The 20,129-nt window shown below is 34.3% G+C and overlaps 2 protein-coding genes across 2 annotated transcripts in view; one reads left to right on the top strand and one right to left on the bottom strand.

Moving 5' to 3' along the window:
* Positions 1-1,771: 1,771 nt before the first annotated feature.
* On the bottom strand, positions 1,772-8,705 carry LOC140049861 (major facilitator superfamily domain-containing protein 8-like). Its single transcript, XM_072094812.1, has 11 exons — positions 8,533-8,705; positions 6,250-6,350; positions 5,907-5,950; positions 5,468-5,717; positions 4,845-4,958; positions 4,504-4,716; positions 4,158-4,257; positions 3,692-3,823; positions 3,168-3,271; positions 2,508-2,737; positions 1,772-2,068 (listed from the first exon to the last, which is right to left on the bottom strand). The coding sequence occupies exons 1-11, from the start codon at positions 8,703-8,705 to the stop codon at positions 1,772-1,774; spliced, it is 1,758 nt and encodes a 585-aa protein (XP_071950913.1).
* Positions 8,706-11,307: 2,602 nt separating this feature from the next.
* Positions 11,308-20,129, top strand: part of LOC140050098 (cGMP-dependent 3',5'-cyclic phosphodiesterase-like) — a 76,138-nt gene continuing 67,316 nt past the window's right edge. Inside the window, exons 1-3 of the mRNA XM_072095119.1 lie at positions 11,308-11,583; positions 15,122-15,211; positions 19,865-19,968. Coding sequence (XP_071951220.1) covers positions 11,422-11,583; positions 15,122-15,211; positions 19,865-19,968 — 356 coding nt within the window. The 5' untranslated portion in view covers positions 11,308-11,421. The remainder of the gene's footprint in view (positions 11,584-15,121; positions 15,212-19,864; positions 19,969-20,129) is intronic.

Genomic DNA, 20,129 nt, shown 5'->3' with positions numbered 1-20,129 from the left:
TTTAAGAACACACACGCGGTGTACCACAAACTTCATATCATGTTTTATTCTTTTTCTTCCACTCGAATGAAAAGAGACACTAATACCCGCTGTCCTATAAAATAACTAGGTGATGTTTTTAAATTGTTGGTCTTATTTAAATAAATTGAAAGCAGTTTAAACTTGGTAAGGAAATACGCTTTTGTTTGATCTTTCCAAAGGGATTTTCGATTTTAACGAATGTTACCAAACAATTACACATTTAATTTTTTTTAAATAGATGAATAACTTTAGTTTAACATCATACTTAAATCCGTCAGTTTCGATAATATTATAGTGGTGATCAGAGGATAAATAATGATAAATGAACTTTATGAAATGATAATTAAGTAATAACATACGTTTATGGCCTTACCTTTTATACTTGATGACACTTCCACCATAAATCACTTGATATGTGTTGGTACTCAAGCCTTGACAAAGTATATCTGATGCAATATCACGATAAGTTTATATTAAAATAAATTTTGGAAAAACGTCAAATAAAGCAATGATAACAGTGTTTATTATCTTTATTTTTAGATTGTTTATTATTATCTATTATTAGATTGACAAAAAATCGGACCGATTCTACTTAGGGTAGTATCGCACGATTATGGTTACTGTGATTAGTATAGTCATTGAATAATATTACGTAATGGTTTAGTAAATGCAGACACTGTATAAAATCTCGACCAAGGGATCAGATCATACAAAGTATGTAAATACATTTTATGAATTGAGAAAACATTAACTTATTTAAAAAACGTATCACGACGTTATCTAGGCCTACAAGAAACAATGAATGTAATAATGTTTGATCGAGTTGGTTTGATTTTCCATCATTTCCAACCAGTCATACCTAACCTAAAAAACGCCCAGTCCAATGTACAGTGTACTAGGTTTGGATAATCGTTATCTCGATAGTTGTGACACTCTGTGCCCTAGTGCACTATGTGAGGAAATTGACACATTAGTACATACCATGATTGAGTCTGGTATGTTTGTTTACTATCTGCTGTTATTCACATTTATTTAGCAATATAATTTAAATTGTTACAATATTGCAGTCGTAAGATGATGTACTGTATAATTTTTATATACATTATTACATTTTATTCAACTTTCATCTACTATATTCAACATTATTGGACAAAAATTTGTTTGATCCCGAAGGTGTCCCCTATCCGCGTGCTTAGTCCTAATACTAAATGTACATGTTCAGTTATTTTCGCTGTGACTTGCGAAGTTATTTATAATTTAATGTCTAACTTATGTCTATTTATTAAAAATACATCTGATAAGTTATTCATCGTTAGTGGTACAAGTAGTACAGGAGTTACTACAACCAACCACAGATAATAAATGGGAGAGCTTTTGAAATTCGTTCAGTGACTTTAATATTATAAGTACAACCAGTTACCTTTTCGTCAAGGATATCAACAAGACAATCACAGTAGAAACAAGGTATTTAGTAAATTAACACTTAATAGATAAGTACAGTACTGTAGTAAGTTTACTTAAAACGCCTTAAAAGATATATTATAAACTCCACCAGCTACAAAATAGTTCTTTTCGCAACACCCGTTTAAACTCTAAAAGATGAGAAAAACGTGGAACGATTGAATGAATTGTGCCATTTCCAGAAGGAATCATATTTCTTTTACAAGGCAATCTTTACATTGACTATAATAATAATATTCAGATTATTTTCTCTTGTATTTTTTGTTATAAAAGTGGAATGTATGTAGCATCAGAACTTTGTTCCTAATTCATCGTCTGCGATAAATCCTGCATTGTCCTTACTTTTGTCACCGTAGTCACTTTCCGAGTTCAAATCTTCAAAATGTATTTTATAGATTTCTCGCATTCCGTACGGTACAAACCTCTCGTACAAAATGGCGATCATGAATATAGATACAATAACAATAAGACACATGATGCCGAATGCCATACGAGGGCCTTGAGATTCGTACACTTGAGAGATGAATATTGGGCCTATGATACGAGCAACACTGGCAGCTGCAGTCAGCCACCCCATCATTTTACCCTAAATTGTAAAAAGAACAATTGTTAACATTGTCGCAGCTGTTTGTAGTGCACAGTAACTCCGTTAGGCCTGCGTGGTATCAGAGCCGTGTTGGTAAAATCTGTCGTATAATAGCGAAGATCGTATATACCATCTTTGATAATAGGGGCTTTATTTGTTCATGATAAGGTTATTCTGTTCATCATAGGAGCTGAGGGAACTGTTGTTGTCCATTTTGGAGGCTTTTCATATAAGAATAAGGACTGCCTACAATAATAGCATTCGATGGACAACAAAAGGCATGATGATAATAACAATAATAAACGCTTACAGACATGACAGAAGAATTGGCTCCTGGTTTAGGACATTACTGCCATCGAAACAGTGATCTTCAAATTCATTATCACTGTCTCTAAAAAGACGGTCACCGTGACCATAGCCATCAACGCAATGATCTTACCTGATTCAAATTGCCAAGAACTTTTGAGTAAATTGTCGACGCCATGATAAAAGCAAATCCATATCCTATGCCCATGTTTAAAATAAAGCCGATCAGGTATTGGGGCAAGGTAATGAACGCCGTGGTTTCGCACCAAACGTATTCCTGATAGCAAATCTTGTATGTTATATTGCCACCGGTATCGATAACAGTGTTGAAAAGAGAAACTTCCTCTTCTGCTGCTCTCTTTGCTGTAGAAAAAATAATTCAGAATAGGAATTAACTCTAGGGTCCAGGTCAGCCGGGGCGCGAGTCGCAGTCAGGATAATGTTTTCTTAAATTCACAAATCTTTTATAAATGTAATTCCCCCATGGAATTTTTTTAAATCAAAAACGTGGAGACATACCGCCCCATAATGCAGCTAGTAATCAGCGCATGTTTTGTTTTGATCTTACCATGTACCCATTTGTACACCTTGGTTGAAAAAGCAAACATAAGTAACGTGTCTTGTCTAAGGATACAAGCAATGCGATGTACCTCCGATATAAACATCGATGAACTGTTCAGAGCCTATCCGATGTTACCACGCATTATTCGAACGCGAAAAGTTAAACCGTTTGAAACACTATAACTCCGAAAGAGAAAAGAGTGTTTGAACATGCTTTAGCGTTCTTTCTTACCTTGTTCGTCCAGCATTGTATTAGTTCCCCATGGCATCATAATAAACACACCAGCAAGAGTAATAACAAAACCAGCCAAAAATAAAGCACGTTCACTTAATATCCTAGCAAAATCATTAAAACAAAGAAATATAATTCGATTCCTCCTTATATTTAATAGTGAATAATAATCACATCGATTTATAAACCAATTTTATTTCGTCATCGTCAGAAAACAGTTAAGAGTCACCTAAAATGGACGTTAATCGCCAAGGTACGGTAATACTGACCCGCATTCCGCAATTACACGTCGAATGGTAGTCTGTTTCCAGTTTTGATAAATAGTTTGGCACATATGGCGTTTCATACTTATACTACTTGCTTGAGCTTGTGATTTCAGACAAAACTCGAAACGTCGACTAACATAAAAAGTCTAGTCGAATGGCTGTACACAACACAATTAGATTTGTATGCAGTTTCGTGCGCTATAGCCATTTCATCTGTAAGATAAAGTTGTAATGCCAAACTTATGTCGGCCTACGTACCTTTTCAGAAGCTTCAGGCAGAAGACAACAACTACAAACACACCGGCAACAGCCGAAAGTAGAAGACCTTGATAAAATACAGCCGTGTCCGGTTCATAACCATACATATCCATTATAAATGTTGTGCCAATCCTACATAAATATCACAAACAACATCAAATTTCATTTCCCATATGGAAGTTTTGACTTAATATTATTAAAATTACAAAAGTGGTTTAAAAGTTTAGAAAAAGGGTTATTTTTTGTATATTAACAGAAATAATTAATTGAGGACATTTCGTAACGTCGTAATTTTAACTTGTCAACATTGCGTCATGTTATTCACTTTTATCTTTTCAATATTGGGTTAAAATAGTCACTTTTATCTTTTCAATATTGGGTCAAAATAGTCACTTTTATCTAATGGAAACTGATTTTGAAGTTGAAGTACAGTACCGTACACATAATGTTGTCACAATATACTTACGTGTCGTAGGCAGCGAATACAAATGTTGTCACACAGAACAGGAAACAAGTCGTCCCCACTGCTACCCAATCTAACAAATTCTCCTCTTCCACAACAGTTTCTTTAAGAAAATAAATAGTTTGTGTTCAGCGATTATCAATAACAATATATATGATCTGGAACCTTATAAACCTTAAAGTATCCTGGTCATCTACCTATGATCAATCCTCTTTCGTAGCCGTCCGAGAAAGTCACAATACAAAGAAACATGGGATATCGGTGGACAAGCTCTGCCAAATGTGTAAACAAATTCAACAACAATTGCTCATAAATAGAATTAGGCGACATAGCCCCAATCAAGACTTACGGTTTCCTTCTTTGTTTTCTCCGGTTTCTGCGTCGTCACTTTCGTTAATAATAGATAGAGGACAGTCCTTAAATCTAAGAGCCAGCAAGATGATGTTGAGTATACCAAGAAAGGCGCTAGTGTAAACTGGTGTTGTGTACATATTTAATGTAAATTGAATTGCTTCCCATGTCACTCCTTCCTCGCCAATCTTAGTAAATACCGTCTGCAAAACTAAGATCAATCGTATAATTTAAAAGATCATCCTTGTTTTTTATCTAATTGACTAAACAAAGCAGGACGTACGCGCAACGCAGTGATTTGACCAATCACAAGATCACAGTAAATAAACTTAAACTTACGTGGTCCTGCGATGTAGCCGACAGCAATGGCGGCGCTTAGGGTTGCTACAGCTTTAGTTCGTTCTGTCATTGTTGTTGCTGCTGATACATAAGTTCTACCTAAAGCGACGTCACCTATAGAAATAAAAACGAAATACAGCATTTGTCACAAGTTGTCCAATTGGTTTTCCTTTTTTTTTAATACTTGTGAAGTCAATGAGGCAGGATTCCAAAGAATGGTGAAAGAAAGATATTGTGTAGGTTTCTGATTGGTGGAGAAGTGTAAAAATTAGAAGAGTGTGGAAATTGCTGATTGGAGGAGACGTATGCATGGATTGAGGCAGTTATGGAAAATATATGAAGAGGAGAAGAAGCAAAGAAACTAAAGAGGAGAAAGTGTTTTGGAAAACTAAGCATTATGTTATAAGAAGGTATTAATGAACTTTAGTGGTGGAAAAGTTCGGACGAATCTTTCAAATTTCAAGAGCTTTGGAAATCTCCTGTCATTAGACAGATCTTAACTGACCATCGCAAGTCTAGATACTAGTCTAGTTGTATCTAAATGAATTGCGATGGTCAGTTAGGATCTATCTAACGACAGCTGTAGAATCAAGTTCTTTAATCAAAACTGTTGACAAACGTACCTGCACCAAGACCAACAGAAAATCTACCGATGATTATCATCACTATTCCGGCGGTTACGTTACTCGGAACTGCTGCATAGGCATATATTACGTTTCCAATGATAGTCAGTAGAACAGAGACTATCATTGCTATCTTGATTACTTTGAAACGATCTGCCCACCAACCGAAGAACAGTGCACCTATGCACTGAGCTAAGCCGAATGTAGCGATTGTCCAACCAAGTATCTCGGGTCCAGCGTCACTATTAACCTGTATAAAATAATTATAACAGTAGAATATAATAGTAGATCTAATACTTCTAGTGGAACTTAACCTGAAATTAATTATGTCTAAACCCAACGTCTCTCTACAATCCTGTTCTTAAAATCATTCGTTTTACTGAAAATCTCCTAAAAAAGTTGATGGATTTCTAGTAGCTGATAAAGTTGTAGGACTTACACTTTGTATATACGGCCATATAGACGGTAAGACTAATGAAAAACCTGAAAAATACAATACTATTTGTTACTAAATGAATAAAACAAAAATACGTAGTGGTTAGCGAAGTATGGATTCGGCATACAGTTGGTTAAAGAAACAATTTCTTTAATAAGATTAATTTCTAATAGTCACTTATTTTGTGCAAAGAAGTTTGTCATTTTAAAAAGTGTTTCATTAGATTTCTCGGTTACGGATCTGTTCATTTCTCTTGCTTTGTATAAAACACTATAGTAAGACAGTGTCGCCGCTTGAACAACCAAGCGCGACACAAGCAAATGGCCAATCACAATCGTTATCGTACCAGTACTTGATAAAAACACAGTGAGATAAGTAATGTAGATTGAACGCCATCGGACATCATACTCTTCAGAGGTCTCTCCAGTCTCGGCCATCGCCATTTCCCTTTTGAAACAAAAAATATGTATTAATATACATACAAGTTATGTACATTGCAGTATTTTTTATTTACAATAATTATTTATTTGTACACACAGTAATAACAAGGCCAACAGCCATTAAGTCGCGTGCTACAATGCATAGTGATACCGGACCGACAGACAAACAGACTGACAGACAGACAGACCGACAGACAGACGGACCGACCGACATAGTGAACTATACTGACCGAAATTACTGAACATGTTTAAAAATGTTGAAATGTTTAAAAACATTTATATTTTTTTAATTTACACGTGCGTAGCCTGTCACATTTGACGTGCTCGTATAACGTAATTTTGAGTTGAAAAGTAAGTCAAGAAAACAGAAATCGGGCAAAAAGTGTGCGCAATAACATTTAACGCGCAGTGCGCGCGCAAAAATCTGCGCACTCATGGCAATTTTGTAAACGCTTAAAATTGCCTGAAACGTACTCTTATTTCATCGAAAATAAATTTTGAAAATTTTAAGCGCGCGTACGCATGCGTTACATGCGCTACGCACGTAATTGTATTGCCATATGATGATTTACGCCCTGAAATTTATGAGTACCAAATTTTATTTAATGGTGATTCATGGTTGTTAAGATATGATTACAAACGTGATTTCGTTAAATCGTGCGTAGACCGCGTAATTTTTTATTGCGCACCGTGAAAACATAACCACATCGATTCCTGGCCATAAGGAATATTCTGTGAAAAATTGACTTAGCTAGATTAAACTGATATCAAGATAAGGTCATAAAGCGACAAAACGCATAGTGATACCGGACCGACAGACAGACAGACCGACAGACAGACAGACCGACAGACAGACAGACAGACAGAACGACCGACCGACTTAGTGAACTATAGAGTCGCTTCCACGCGACTAAAAACTATGTAGTTCTTGCTTAAGTATTCAATAGCGCCCTCTACATAATAGCAAATCAAAACTTTTCTTAAGTTCCAGTAAGCGCGTTTCATTACTATTATAGACAATGCTATGGTTCTATGTTATCCAAATGTTGTTTATCTTTAAGATAAGTTATCTCTAATAGTATTCTTGCTTTTTTTTAATCGATTCAGATTTCAATAAACTGCGCATGCGCATTATTATCTTTCGAGATTAACCATTTTTAGATAAAATTAAACCAAGAATGAAACTATAAAATATAAATAAATAATGCAGTATACTTACTTCTTTTTCTTGTTCAATTCACTGATATTATCGTAGACAGGGTCAAAGTTCAAAGATCATACAAATAAAATAAAATATTAATCATTATTAATATAGGCCTACTTTAACACTATATTTATATAGCATTTTATTTTATTATAATTTTAACAATATTTAAAAAGGGTGGTCCATCCAGCCGAAGCTGATGTGTTACTTGATGTATGAAATAAGTTTAGGCATATAGATTTAGTTTCTCTTTTTGAAAAAAAATTGAATTGTAGGTATTTCCAGGATGTTACAAAGTTCGGAATGACCAAGTTCTTCTTATCTTTGGATAGCGATAGCAGGGATGAATTGCCCTCACCCAGTGAACTTTGTGCTATGTACGTGAATGTTTAGGTGAATAACTTTGGTGAAACTTATGATTCAGAAAAGATAAACAAATACAAATGGATACACTTATTATGGATCAAAATAATAATGGAAAAGATTCCATGCAAATTAATGAGGAAATGATCAAGAACCAGAGATCTGCTTCCAGCAATAATTGCTCAAAATAAGTGGAGATGAGCAGGCTACGTTGGAAGACTCCAGGATAAGCAGGACTATGGTTTGGCAACCAAGAATATGGAAAACGAAAATAGGCAAGCCTAGAATGAGGGGATAGAGAGATGACATGAGGAAATATAAAAACAACTGGTGGAGAATTGCAAACTGAGAAATTAGAGAGAAGTAAATGGAGAACTTTGGAGGAGGAATATTCAGGTGTTCTTGATTTATGTCCGGTTCAATTTATTATCTTTGTTTCTTTTTATTTGTTCTTTGTTGGCTATCATTATTAAGCATTAGCTTCAATGTATGTTGTCATTGATTGTTCTAATTTAAGTTATAATTTTTTAGAAGATGCTACTAATTACTAAACATTCTTTGTTAATTTAACACTCTTTTCTGCTGTTGGTTACATGCACATTTTTTGATATTGTACTTTTACCTTCTTGAAAGTTCACCGAAATCTTCATGTTCATGCAATACAGCTCCATGGGTTGTTCTTGGATTATACAGTTCAGTGCCGTAGGTTAACGGAGCTCCTATATTATCCAAGTTCTGTTCCAGTTTACTAGCAGATCTAGAGCGAGATTCACTCACTGTTCGTGGATGTGCCATTTTTTCTATACAAAAAAAGAACGAAATTCACCTTTGTTAATTGATAATAGTTATATGGAACCAGTAGGATCATCAATGAGGCACGCACTCCTAATAATACATTTGGATTTTCGCGTGTAAGTTTGAGAGACATTATGGTAATTAAAGTTGCTACAACAATATCTCTAAATTTTGTTCAGCTTTATGTGACAAAACTCGCCCAATTTTGTTGAATGACATGAGAATGGAGGAAATAAAATCTAGGAATTTAAACTCGGGCTTTTGTGTTCTAGACATTTATTTTATTACGAAGCATTTTCCCACATTCTCACCCTGAGGAAGATAGAAGTATATTGATGGTTGCAACGTCGAGAAACTATTTCAGAACATACACGCGGTGGACCACTTTATATCACATATTTCTTTTTCTTTCACTCAATTGTGGAAAGAGACACTAATAACTCCCTTTAACTTGGTGAAGTCTTTAAATTAAGTCTTGATTCAATGAATTTAAAGCAGTTTAAACTTGTTAAAGAAAATACGTTTTTGTTTGATCCTCCTTACCATAGCGAGTTTCGATCTTAACGAATTACACATTTAATTTTTTTTAAAATATGAATAACTTTGGTTAAACATCAGACATAAATCTGTTTCGTTGTATGATAATGATATAATAAATATCATAGTGGTGATCAGAGGATAACTAAATAAACTCACATATTTAATTAATTAATTTTATGAAAAGATAATTAAGTATAATAACATAAACTGTATGACCTTACCTTTTAGTTTTATGTCACAGCCACCATAAATCACTTGATATGTGTTGGTACTCAAGTCTTCACAAAGTATAACTGGTGCAATGCAATCACGCTAAGTTTATATTAAAATCAAGTTTGAAAGAACTTCAAATAAAGCCATGATAACGATGTTTATTATCTGAAATTGACAAAAAATCGGACCGATTCTACTTATGGAAGTATCGCACGATTATGATTACTGTGATTTGTATAGTCATTGAATAATATTACTTCGTGGTTTACTGGATGCTGGACACCGAATCAAATCTCGATGAAAGGATTAAAAAAGAGAAGTTTGTAAATAAATGTTATTAAATGAGAAAAATGAACTTATTTAAAAAACGTCGTGCGATAAGATGTTATCTAGGCCTACAAGAACAACGAATGTATAATAATGTTTGATCGAGTTGGTTTGATGTTTCATTATTTCCAACCAGTCATAACTAACCTCAAAACGCCCAATCTCGAGTCCAATGTGCAGTGAATTAAGTTTGAATAGCCGTTATCTCGATAGTTGTGGCATTGTGCCCTAGTGCACTATGTGAGGAAGTTTCACGAATAATATATATTATATATATACACAATCATATTGCCATATTAGTACATACCATGATTGAGGCTGGTATGTTTTTTTACTATCAAACATGATGTACTGTTGATTACACACATTATTAAATTTGAATCAACCTTCATCTACTGATTTTCAACATTTTTAGTCGCGTGCAGCGCGATCGACTCTACAGTATGTCGGTCGGTCGGTTGGTCGGTCGGTAAATACTAACTTGAGCACGCGACTACAGCCATGTATATGGCCTTGTTTTTCTCCATGTGTTTTAATCGATGTGTAATTTATTTTTTATTTTTGTATTATTATATTTTTTGTATGTAAACAAACGTTTTCTGCCAGTTGGGTGGCGTTGTATGCATTTACATTCGAAACATGAAATAATATAAATAGTCACTTTCAACTTAGGCTTACTTTGAAACTTGAGACATGCTTTTACCTTCACTCTTGCGCCAGAATAAATGCAAGGCATTAGGGGATTGATTTGTTTTAGAAATAAACGAACAGAAAATTGGTTTACAAACTAGACAATTGCATACAAGAGTCCTTTTTTTTTGGTGGGGGGAAGGACACACATTGTGTTAGATCCCGAACGCGTCCCAACCCCGCGTGCGTTGTATAAACGGGCCTGAGTACTATATTTACATGTTCAGTTATTTTCACTGTGACTTGCGAAGTTATTTATAAATTTAATGTCTAACTTATATCTATTTATCAAAATACATCTGATAATTTAATCAAACTTTAGCGTTAGTAGTACAAGGGTTACTACAACCAACCACAGATAATAAATGGAGCTTCCGAAATTCGTTCTTAGTGTTAATATAGGTGCATGTCCTATTTAAAAAATAACACCGTATAAGTTTTAGATATCCACAGTACGTCAAGGATACCGGCAAGACAATCACAGTAGAAAGCGCGTGCGTAGAATATTGTCCAAATTTTATCAATAATTGGACGCGCACGCGCGTGTTATATTATGCTTTGTGACACTAACGATTCAAAATTTTATTTAGCGTTAGTAGTTACTACAACCAACCACAGATAATAAATGGAGCACGCTACCCATTCATTTTTATTGTTTAAACAAACATTTATTTAATCTATAGGCCTATTGAACTAAAAGAAAAAAAAAATCTAGGATGCACTTTTTGCCACAATGTAATAGAGGGCGTTTTGAAGTGAAATTAATAATACGATATAAATTATTCCAACCTCATACAGCGCGAATATACAATTACTTGTGATGTGAATAAAATGTTGTGCATTTTCAGGGTTAACTGATATTTTTGTTCATTGTACTTACAGTTCCTTAAGTATAATGAAGAAAAGTTAAATCTGTAAAGTGAAGTATTGCCAGTTTTAGCTAAAGATGGCTGTAATTATAAGGGATATGTTTACCTCTTTTTACCAATTCGTTCGAGCGAAGGCTAGGATGTTGTCAGGCTATAATCAGGTTGACACTGACAGCAGAGTTACACCGTGCCTGGAAACTGACAATCTGCACATCCTCCTAAATCAAGAGAGTTTTCAGGTAGGCCTGGCTAATCATCATGCCTCTGGTTAAAAACAAGTAATTGTTGTTAAAGTTGGTTCAAATTTTTAAGGTGTTAAGTTAATTTCAGAAAAGGCATTAAACGTATCAATCAATCATTATTTAATATTTAGAATTTAGGCCTAGCCTAGGGCTAGGCCTAGGCTACAGTAGGCCTAGGCTAGTAGTAGGCTAGGCCCTGACTAGCTAGGCCTAGGGAGGCTAGCCTAGCTAAAATAAAAGGTTAAACTATTAAAAATATCTAGGCCTAGGCCTTATTAATTAGATTGGCTAGGCCTAGCGAGGTAGGAAGACCCTACTAGGCTAGGCCTACTTAGTCTCTAGCTAGGGCTAGGCTTAATATAGTATGTATGAAAATTATTAGTTATACTAGGCCCTAGGCCTATAGTATTAGGCCCTAGCCTATCTCTTCTTATCTTATCTGCGCGTGACATATAGTTTACATTTGGATGAATTTATTTCTTTAAATATTTTTCATTTAAATTTAGTCATTTTAGTCTTTGTAATAAATATTAAACTTTGAAGTTACTGTATAAAATTAATTCAAAATTACAATTGTATTTTGCATTGGAACTATCAAGACCAACACCGGCATGGTACAGTACTTAACTTTATCATTTTAATAATATTAATTCACAAAACTAAGTCTCATCATTTGTATTGTAAAATAAATAAACTCCGGTGCATATTGTAGTTGATACCCTAGGCAGGACAAGTGTGTTATATCCCGTTCTTTGTGTCCTACGTAAGAGGTTATTATAAACTCCTGTGAGTATTGAAGTATAATAATAAATATCCCCAGGCAGGGAAAAACAAACTAAAGACTAAGAGTAATATCTCACTGAATACAGGAACTCTTAGATTGGGGGTTTACAAACAATCTGATAGGTATTCTGTCAGTGGCGTATTACACAGATCAAATCAAAATCAAATCCCTTTTTATTTCGTTCTCAATAGGAAAATATTTTGAATGTATTTCATAGTACATTTTACATAAAAATATTTAAAAATTGTTAATATATTTACTGTAAGACACTACTAAAACAAGGAAGGAGATGCGTTAGGTGGCCCTCCAACGCTGGAGGCCTCTGGCATTTTTAGCCTTTTTTAATATATTTTAATTTAATGTCTTTTTGCACTCAAGTGGGCCCTGGGTTTATATCGAGTGAGCGCTCATAGCTGTTATGCCACTGTATTCTTTGTATACTGTTGCAGGGTATAAACTCTACAGTACTGGCTAATGTATTGTGTGCCCATTAATATTTTTATTTAAATGAATTCTATAATTAAATGCTAGATACCAGAGTTGAAACTCATCTGAGTGAAAGAATAACAAATCTGCTCATAGAGGTGCAATTTATATATCAATATTTTTAAATAAAAATGATTATATTATAATAATTAGTATTTTACAAATTATTAAAATAAATATTCTTCAACAACAACAATCATAGAAAAACCTTGAGGTTTTTTTTATAGTTGGCCAACTCGTTAAATAACACCTGGGCAGTTTCTAATATTAAATAATTAACGTACATTAGTATGTTTGCAATGGTTAATATCATAACAATTCTTACATGAGTACGCTTATATTCATCTCTCTCTCTGATCCTCACAAATACACCTTTCATCCACATGCACATTAGCCATCTAACACAACCAGTCTAATTGGTTCCTGCCATCTGTGTTTACCGTTTTTGTCACACCGACCGATATATTCTCTTAATTCTTTCATTTCATCGTAAAAGCCTAATGTTCGTATTTGGAGTTTGTAAACGTGATGTTTGATGCTGCTCGTGTTGTCTTTACTGTATTTAAAAGCATCACCTTCAATGAAGTGAAAATTGATTATATGAGGCTAAATAAATTGAAAATCATCTAGTTTGCTTGTTCTTAAAGTAATTACTTAGAAGGACAAGTAGTGTTATAGAATTGGAGCTTAGAATTCATTAAATTTGTAAAACCGAGAATGCGGTTTCAGGTACGTGTTATTTTAATATCAAAATTACCTCATAATTGGTTACTTCTAATCAATTTCAAAGACATCATTAAAGATTAATTGTAACTTGTAAGCACGTAACTATACTCTATAAACTACAGTATTAAGTTAACTCATACAGTACTTTATTCTTTATTCTTCATATAAATATATATAATTTTTATTAATATTAGTATTTAATTTAAAAGTAGTTTCCTCTGTCTGTTTGCACTATAGAAAAAAGGTACAGTATTGTATTTTGTATAATCAATTAAACAGTACTGTACGTTACTACAGGGAAAAATTTCATTTAAAAATTTTGTTTAGCAATATTGCTAATCAAACTGATTTTTAAGTCGAGAAACATAGTTTTGTATTGTATTTTTTGCTACACAATTTTAGAAATGTGTAGCAATAAGGTTGTTTTGTATAGATTTTTGCTATGCTACACCTTGGCGAAAATGTTCTCTGTACTAATATTTATGGTGTAATTGTCTTTTTAGCTATCTAAAGTATACCTGGATAACCGGCCTTTTGTTTTTAACATTTTATGATTGTTAATGAAACAATTTCAGTTTAATGCCATTTTTTTTTTCAATTTAAAGAGGTAGCTCTGGCTCAGAGTTACATACAGCAATGTATTTTCCTTAAGTTTTCTCTCCAAAATTTGTTTCCATGTTATTTGTTGAATTAGATAATATTACTAACTACAACAGGGCACAGTATATCTTTTTGATATGTTTATTTTTGTCTAACTGTATGACCTATACTGTAGTAGTAAGAACAAAATTACTAGTAGTAGCAAAGAAAAATTGAGTATGGGATGGTTGGTATGTCTCAAGTGCAAAGCACCCTGACCATTGTCCACTGTTCCTGTTCTCATCGGTCTTGCTGCGTCATCTTTCATTGCTTGAACCTAGAAACCACCAAACTGTGCTAGCTCCCTTATATGTGGAGAACCCCCTTATATGTGGAGAGCCCCCTTATATAAGGAGAGCTCCCTAATAATATGGAGAGAGCCCCTAATATGGGGAGTGCCCCTTATACTGGGAGAGCCACTAATGGTGAGAGCCCCTTAATATTGTGAGATCCTTCTAATATGGGGAGATCCCCTAATATGGGAAGAGCCCCCTAATATGGGGAGAGCCCCTAATATAGGGAGAGCCCCCCCTAATATGGGGAGAGCCCCTAATATACAGTAGGGAGAGCCCCTAATATGAGAAGAGCCCCTAATATGAGAAAAGCCTCCTAATATGGGGAGAGCCCCCTAATATGGGAAGATCCCTCTAATATAGGGAGAGCCCCCTGATATCTGGGGAGCCCCCTATTATAAAAAGATCCTCTAATATTGGGAAAGCCCTACAGTATAGAACCAGTTGTTACATAATACACAAATGAACAAACCACTACCCATATGTATGTGGTGTTATTTATAAGGTTTAATCTTCAGGTAAATTCATTCAACAAAAATTAAAATTACTTTTAAAATGTCCTACTTTATTATATTTACATTCTCATTTAGTATTGCTTTGGTTTCAGGAGGCACTGTTGGAATTAGCAGCGGTGGTTGATGTTGCAAGTTTGAGACATTTTCTGCACAAGGCTGTCAACATGTTATTAGATGATGTGGTAAGTAGGACACAGAAAACTAATTGAATTCAAAGTTTTAATTACTCCTGTGTGAATAAATGAAAAACAAAATGAATAGACACGTTTCGCGCTCGCGAGGTTACCGTCAGTTTGACCTTTTAGTGGGTATACAATGGTAAACAAACACAGCGAGAGGTATGTTAAAGCATGGGAGAACTGAAAGATGATCATCTTAAAAAGCAATCGTCAAAACTAGCCTTTTGATGGAATGGCATGGTAAGGATGTTATTTATTTTCTAAACTTATGTTTTATATTCACTGTAGAATTATTTGGGCATTTGGTTCGGAATCATCGACTTTATTTATGTATTGTCATTTTTGGTTTGACACGGTGCATTTAATACATGTTAACTGTTGATTTTATTTACAAATGTTGCGTAAATATATTAATTATTATCGTTCATTCTTCTTCATGCTCCTATTGCATCTTCCATGTATTATGTGGTGTTCTTCGGCACTTAAACAGACACCCAAGCCTCCTAGGCCTAGTAGACGAAGTACCGCATCAGGCAACGCCATCGGGCGGGCGGAGAGCCACGAGCACATCGTGGACGTACCTTTCCTTGAAACATTTCCAAGATTTTGCGCCACTATCCTTCTCGGAGCCGACGCAAACCACTCAGCAAGTGTTTGAAAATTAAAAACAGGAATATTATTCAGTGATTTTGTGTAGTTAAATTCACGATTTATCCAACTTATACAACATTTATGATGCACCTTGCAACAAAAGCACTCGGCAGTAGCCATTTCGCTATGCTTCAACACGCACTAGGCGAGAGGTGTTCGGTTTGTTTACAAATCTATACCCACTATTTCTGATTGGTCGCGAGCGCGAAACGTGTCTATTATTCGTGGACCTATCAGTATCACAGACAAAAATAATTAACATTTATAATATGGCGCACATTGCAATGATTGCACAATCAGCGGTGCTTTACATACTGTTATAACATTGGTTGAAATAAGAACTCTTTACAGTGGGAAAGCCACTTCGCGTTTTGACCGTTAAATCGTGTAAAATCAACTTACTTCCGCATTAACGATTTTGAAGCGCCACCTATCGTTGAAAACTGAAACCACGATTTTGCGTCGCCTTGCAAATAAGTGCTGCTGTATTTTAAGCTCTCATGAATATTTTTAAATATTCATGAGAGCTTAAAACATTTCCTACAGTAATATGTTTAAATATCGTCTGTTGTCAAAGAAATTCAATAGAGGATCCAGATTTGGGGTTCTGTAGAAAGAAGGACTTTATTTTTTGCGCATAGCGATAACCAACAAACAAAATTTAATTTCAAACAAAATTGCTCTTAGATACAGTAAATCAAAGATGTCATTAGCAAAAATTCAAATGTGAGTTATACACTATAACTAAATAGATTAGTAGAAGATTGAAATATTACATCTAAAGTCTAAAATACTGTAGGACCTTGTTTGTAATGTAAAAGAGAGGTTGGTGCAGTTGGGAAGGGTTCCTACCCTGATAATATTCATTCATCTCTTCTATATTCCTAAAAAAAGGTAAACAAAATGTGCCTGTATCTAAAAGAATTGATAATTCAATAATCATCCTTTTCCATTACAATCATCTATTCTATGGCGTGCCTTTTTAATCAATTACTGTGTTAGTAATCTCTGTTTCAATTGTTTTTGTCTATTTATATCATCAGTTCTTGCACCATAATTGGCCAGCTACAGAAGGCAATTAGTATGGAGTGGATTACATACACCTAGGTTAGGAAGGTGAATAATTGCCTGGGTTAGTTAATATTAGCATTGCAGTTTGTAAATACGCTTGTGTTTAGTTTGCACTCTATTCTGAGTGAAGTGCTCAAATATGAATTTATTACAAACCTGAGATAAACATGGTTGGGAAACAGTGAATTGACAATTGACATGCTTTTTAATTTTAGTAAAATCAATGATTCTATCAAATGTTATGATGTATTATATACTATAACATCATACAGTAGGGAACAGTGAATTTACAAACGCGAGGTAAACATCAAATTCTTAGTTAGTAGCTGGTAGGGAAACAGTGAATAACAATTGACATGCTTTTTAATTTTAGTAATCAATGATTCTATCAAATTCTATGATGTACATATTATAAACTATACAAACTGTTATTTGTTAAAAGATTAACTTATCAAGTTATTAAAATATAACAGGAATAATATACTGTAATTTGATGACCCGTTTTTGCTGAAACTACCTTGTGGGAGGACTGTTAAAAAAAAGTTGACTTTCATAATACCCAAAATACATTTTGTTGGAAGTATGGATTGAGGGATGGATAGGTATGGCCGGATCCCTAAAATCCTGTCAAGCAAGTCATCCAGTTGAGCATATCATCATGCAGTACCATACATTGATGATCTTCTTCTTCTTAACCTACAGAATTTCTTTTTTCCACTGCAGGGCGAAGGCCTCTTCACCAATTGACCATTCACTTCTGTCTCTAGCTACTCGTTGCCACATGCAATGCCACCATATGTTGTTAGTTCATCCCTCCATCTTATCTTTTGTCTCCCTCTGTCTCTGTTGCAGGTTCTTGGAGTCCAATCTGTGTTAGTCTGACTGTCCATCTGTTGTCATATCTCCTTGCCAGATGTACTGCCCACCTCCATTTCTTTGATTTTATGCAGTTTATTATGTCCTGAACTCCTGATTTAAATCTCAGATTTGTATTTGACACGTTATCTTTCTTTGTGACACTAGTATTTGTACTCTTTCCATCGATGATATGGAGCAGAAATAGGGCCTAAGTATTGCTTGTTGGAATAAAATGCAAATAGGGAGGTTTCGCAACCTTACAAATACGATAACGAAAACGGATACGTCATACATTTGTGAAACTTTTGAGCTGATCCCCATTTCATATTCGTAAAGCGTATTCGTGTTGACGAATATCACCAGTCATATTCGTAACTACAAAACGAGTTTTTGATCTATTTTGCACATTTTGCATTTGAATCAGGAATGATTCATGATTATAATATAATTATAGATTTATTGAAAGTAATTTACTAGTCAATTTTGATAAATAGCAGTTTTTAAAGTCCTCACTCGCTTTGATGTTACGCTAGGCCTACAGTAGGCAGCCAAGCACCAAGCAACACGTACCTGCGCTTCGCTCAAATTTACCGCAGTCATATTTTGGACGCGCCTCAATATTTTGTTGCCATGCGAAACAGATTTTTTTATGGCTTACGAAAATGAATACGTGTGCGTGACATATCCGTTTTCGTTATCGTATTCGTAAGATTGCGAAACCTCTCTATTGTTACTACTGTATCACTAGTACCCAGCCCAGAGGTTATGGGGGTTGTTGTTGCAGTAGATTAGGCTAGGTGGAAGAAGGCCTTAAAATATACTTTAACTTAAGTACTGTACTGCAGATAGTTTATTGATGGTAGACTTTGGAGGCAGGAGTTCCCTGTTACCTCTGCCTGATTATATCCGTGCATACAGTTGTAATAGACAGAGTAGACAAAATTGATAGAATGGAAAAATAAGTTTTAAAAAAGGAGGAAGTATGGAAAAGATACTGTACTGTAGGTACTGGTCAAGACATGACAGGCTAATATTAAGAGAAGATAATGATTTTTTATTTTTTGAAATACATTTTGGGAGGCAGATTTTCAAATGGAAGGAGGTATAGCAGATTATTCCATAGTGTGGGTCTGGAGTACTGTATCTAATATTGTGTTGGAATGAGTTGGTTTTATGGATAGGTACAGAAATATTGTTATGAGATCCTGTGTTATTTTTAAGGCTTACAGTACTTTGAATACAAAATCAAGAACTATTTATTTGACCCAAAAAACAAATAAAACAAATATTAAGATCAGGGAGTCTTCCATTAAGGCCAATTAATGGCTGGAAACTTGAAAACTGCCCTAGCAATCATAGCATGCAGTCTTTAAAATGAGTACTATAGGACTTGGCCCCACAACTTGAATGCTATAAGACTACAATACAGTAATCATATCAACTGAACCACTTTAAGATATTAAAACATACTATAATTCCTCTGAGCATGTACAGTACATTTTATGTTGTATTGTTTTTACAGTAACGTACTAAACAGGATTATAATCTTACATATCAATTACTGTATGTATTGTAATCACTTGTGTTTTAACGTACAGTATACAAGTGAATATTGTTTTACAGTGAAAGTATTGTACTATAGACCCTTGGTTGATCTTTGGAATTGTGTACATTACACTACATAACGAATAATTAATTGTGATAACGTTATTTAATCACAGTATGTTAAGCTCTCTACACTAATAAAGTTTATGTGACAAAAAAATGTGATGTGCACATAAGGACATAATGATGACATATCACTACCTTATTTGGGCACATCACATTGTTTGTCAAACTAGTTTGATAGTGTAAACATAAACAGCTGAGTATATTTGTTTTTTTCATTAGCTGCAAATTTTTGTTGTAATTATGTTGAATGTTTTTTTTACTATAATATAAAATACATTTCCAAGAAAGTATTTAAATAAAAAAGTATGTAGATTTTTTAATAATTAACAATAAATTCTAATCTGCAGTATTATTTTAAGTGTAAAAGGTTTTTAATGATATAAATATATATTTGGTTGTTTTCAGAGTGAATCGTTAGTGTATATAATTGACACAAGCACCAGTCAACTAATGAGCCTTGATGGATTAGGAGGTGTCCAACATTACCTACCAAGCAGTGGAATAGTACAGTGAGTTGATTACTGATTGGACAGATCAATTAATTAACTGTGAAATAGTATTGACAGTTAGTTCCTGTTAAATGAATGGTATCACACTTTAGTGTGAGAGAGAGATGGTTTTGAGGGAAAGGGGGTAATGTGGCAGCCATAAACAGTGGCATAATGGCTAT

This window comes from Antedon mediterranea, chromosome 5 (genome assembly GCF_964355755.1).
Source record: "Antedon mediterranea chromosome 5, ecAntMedi1.1, whole genome shotgun sequence".
Taxonomy (NCBI): Eukaryota; Metazoa; Echinodermata; class Crinoidea; order Comatulida; family Antedonidae; genus Antedon; species Antedon mediterranea.
This window is presented reverse-complemented; position numbering and strand designations above follow the sequence as displayed.

Excerpts from the sequence above, each read along its gene's own strand:
- LOC140049861 (XM_072094812.1), bottom strand. The coding sequence starts at position 8,705 with ATGGCACATCCACGAACAGTGAGTGAATCTCGCTCTAGATCTGCTAGT. Across the intron at positions 6,351-8,532 it reads TTCGGTGAACTTTCAAGAAG|GGAAATGGCGATGGCCGAGA; the intron begins GTAAAAGTACAA and ends TTGTTTCAAAAG. Across the intron at positions 4,959-5,467 it reads TTCTGTTGGTCTTGGTGCAG|GTGACGTCGCTTTAGGTAGA; the intron begins GTACGTTTGTCA and ends TTATTTCTATAG.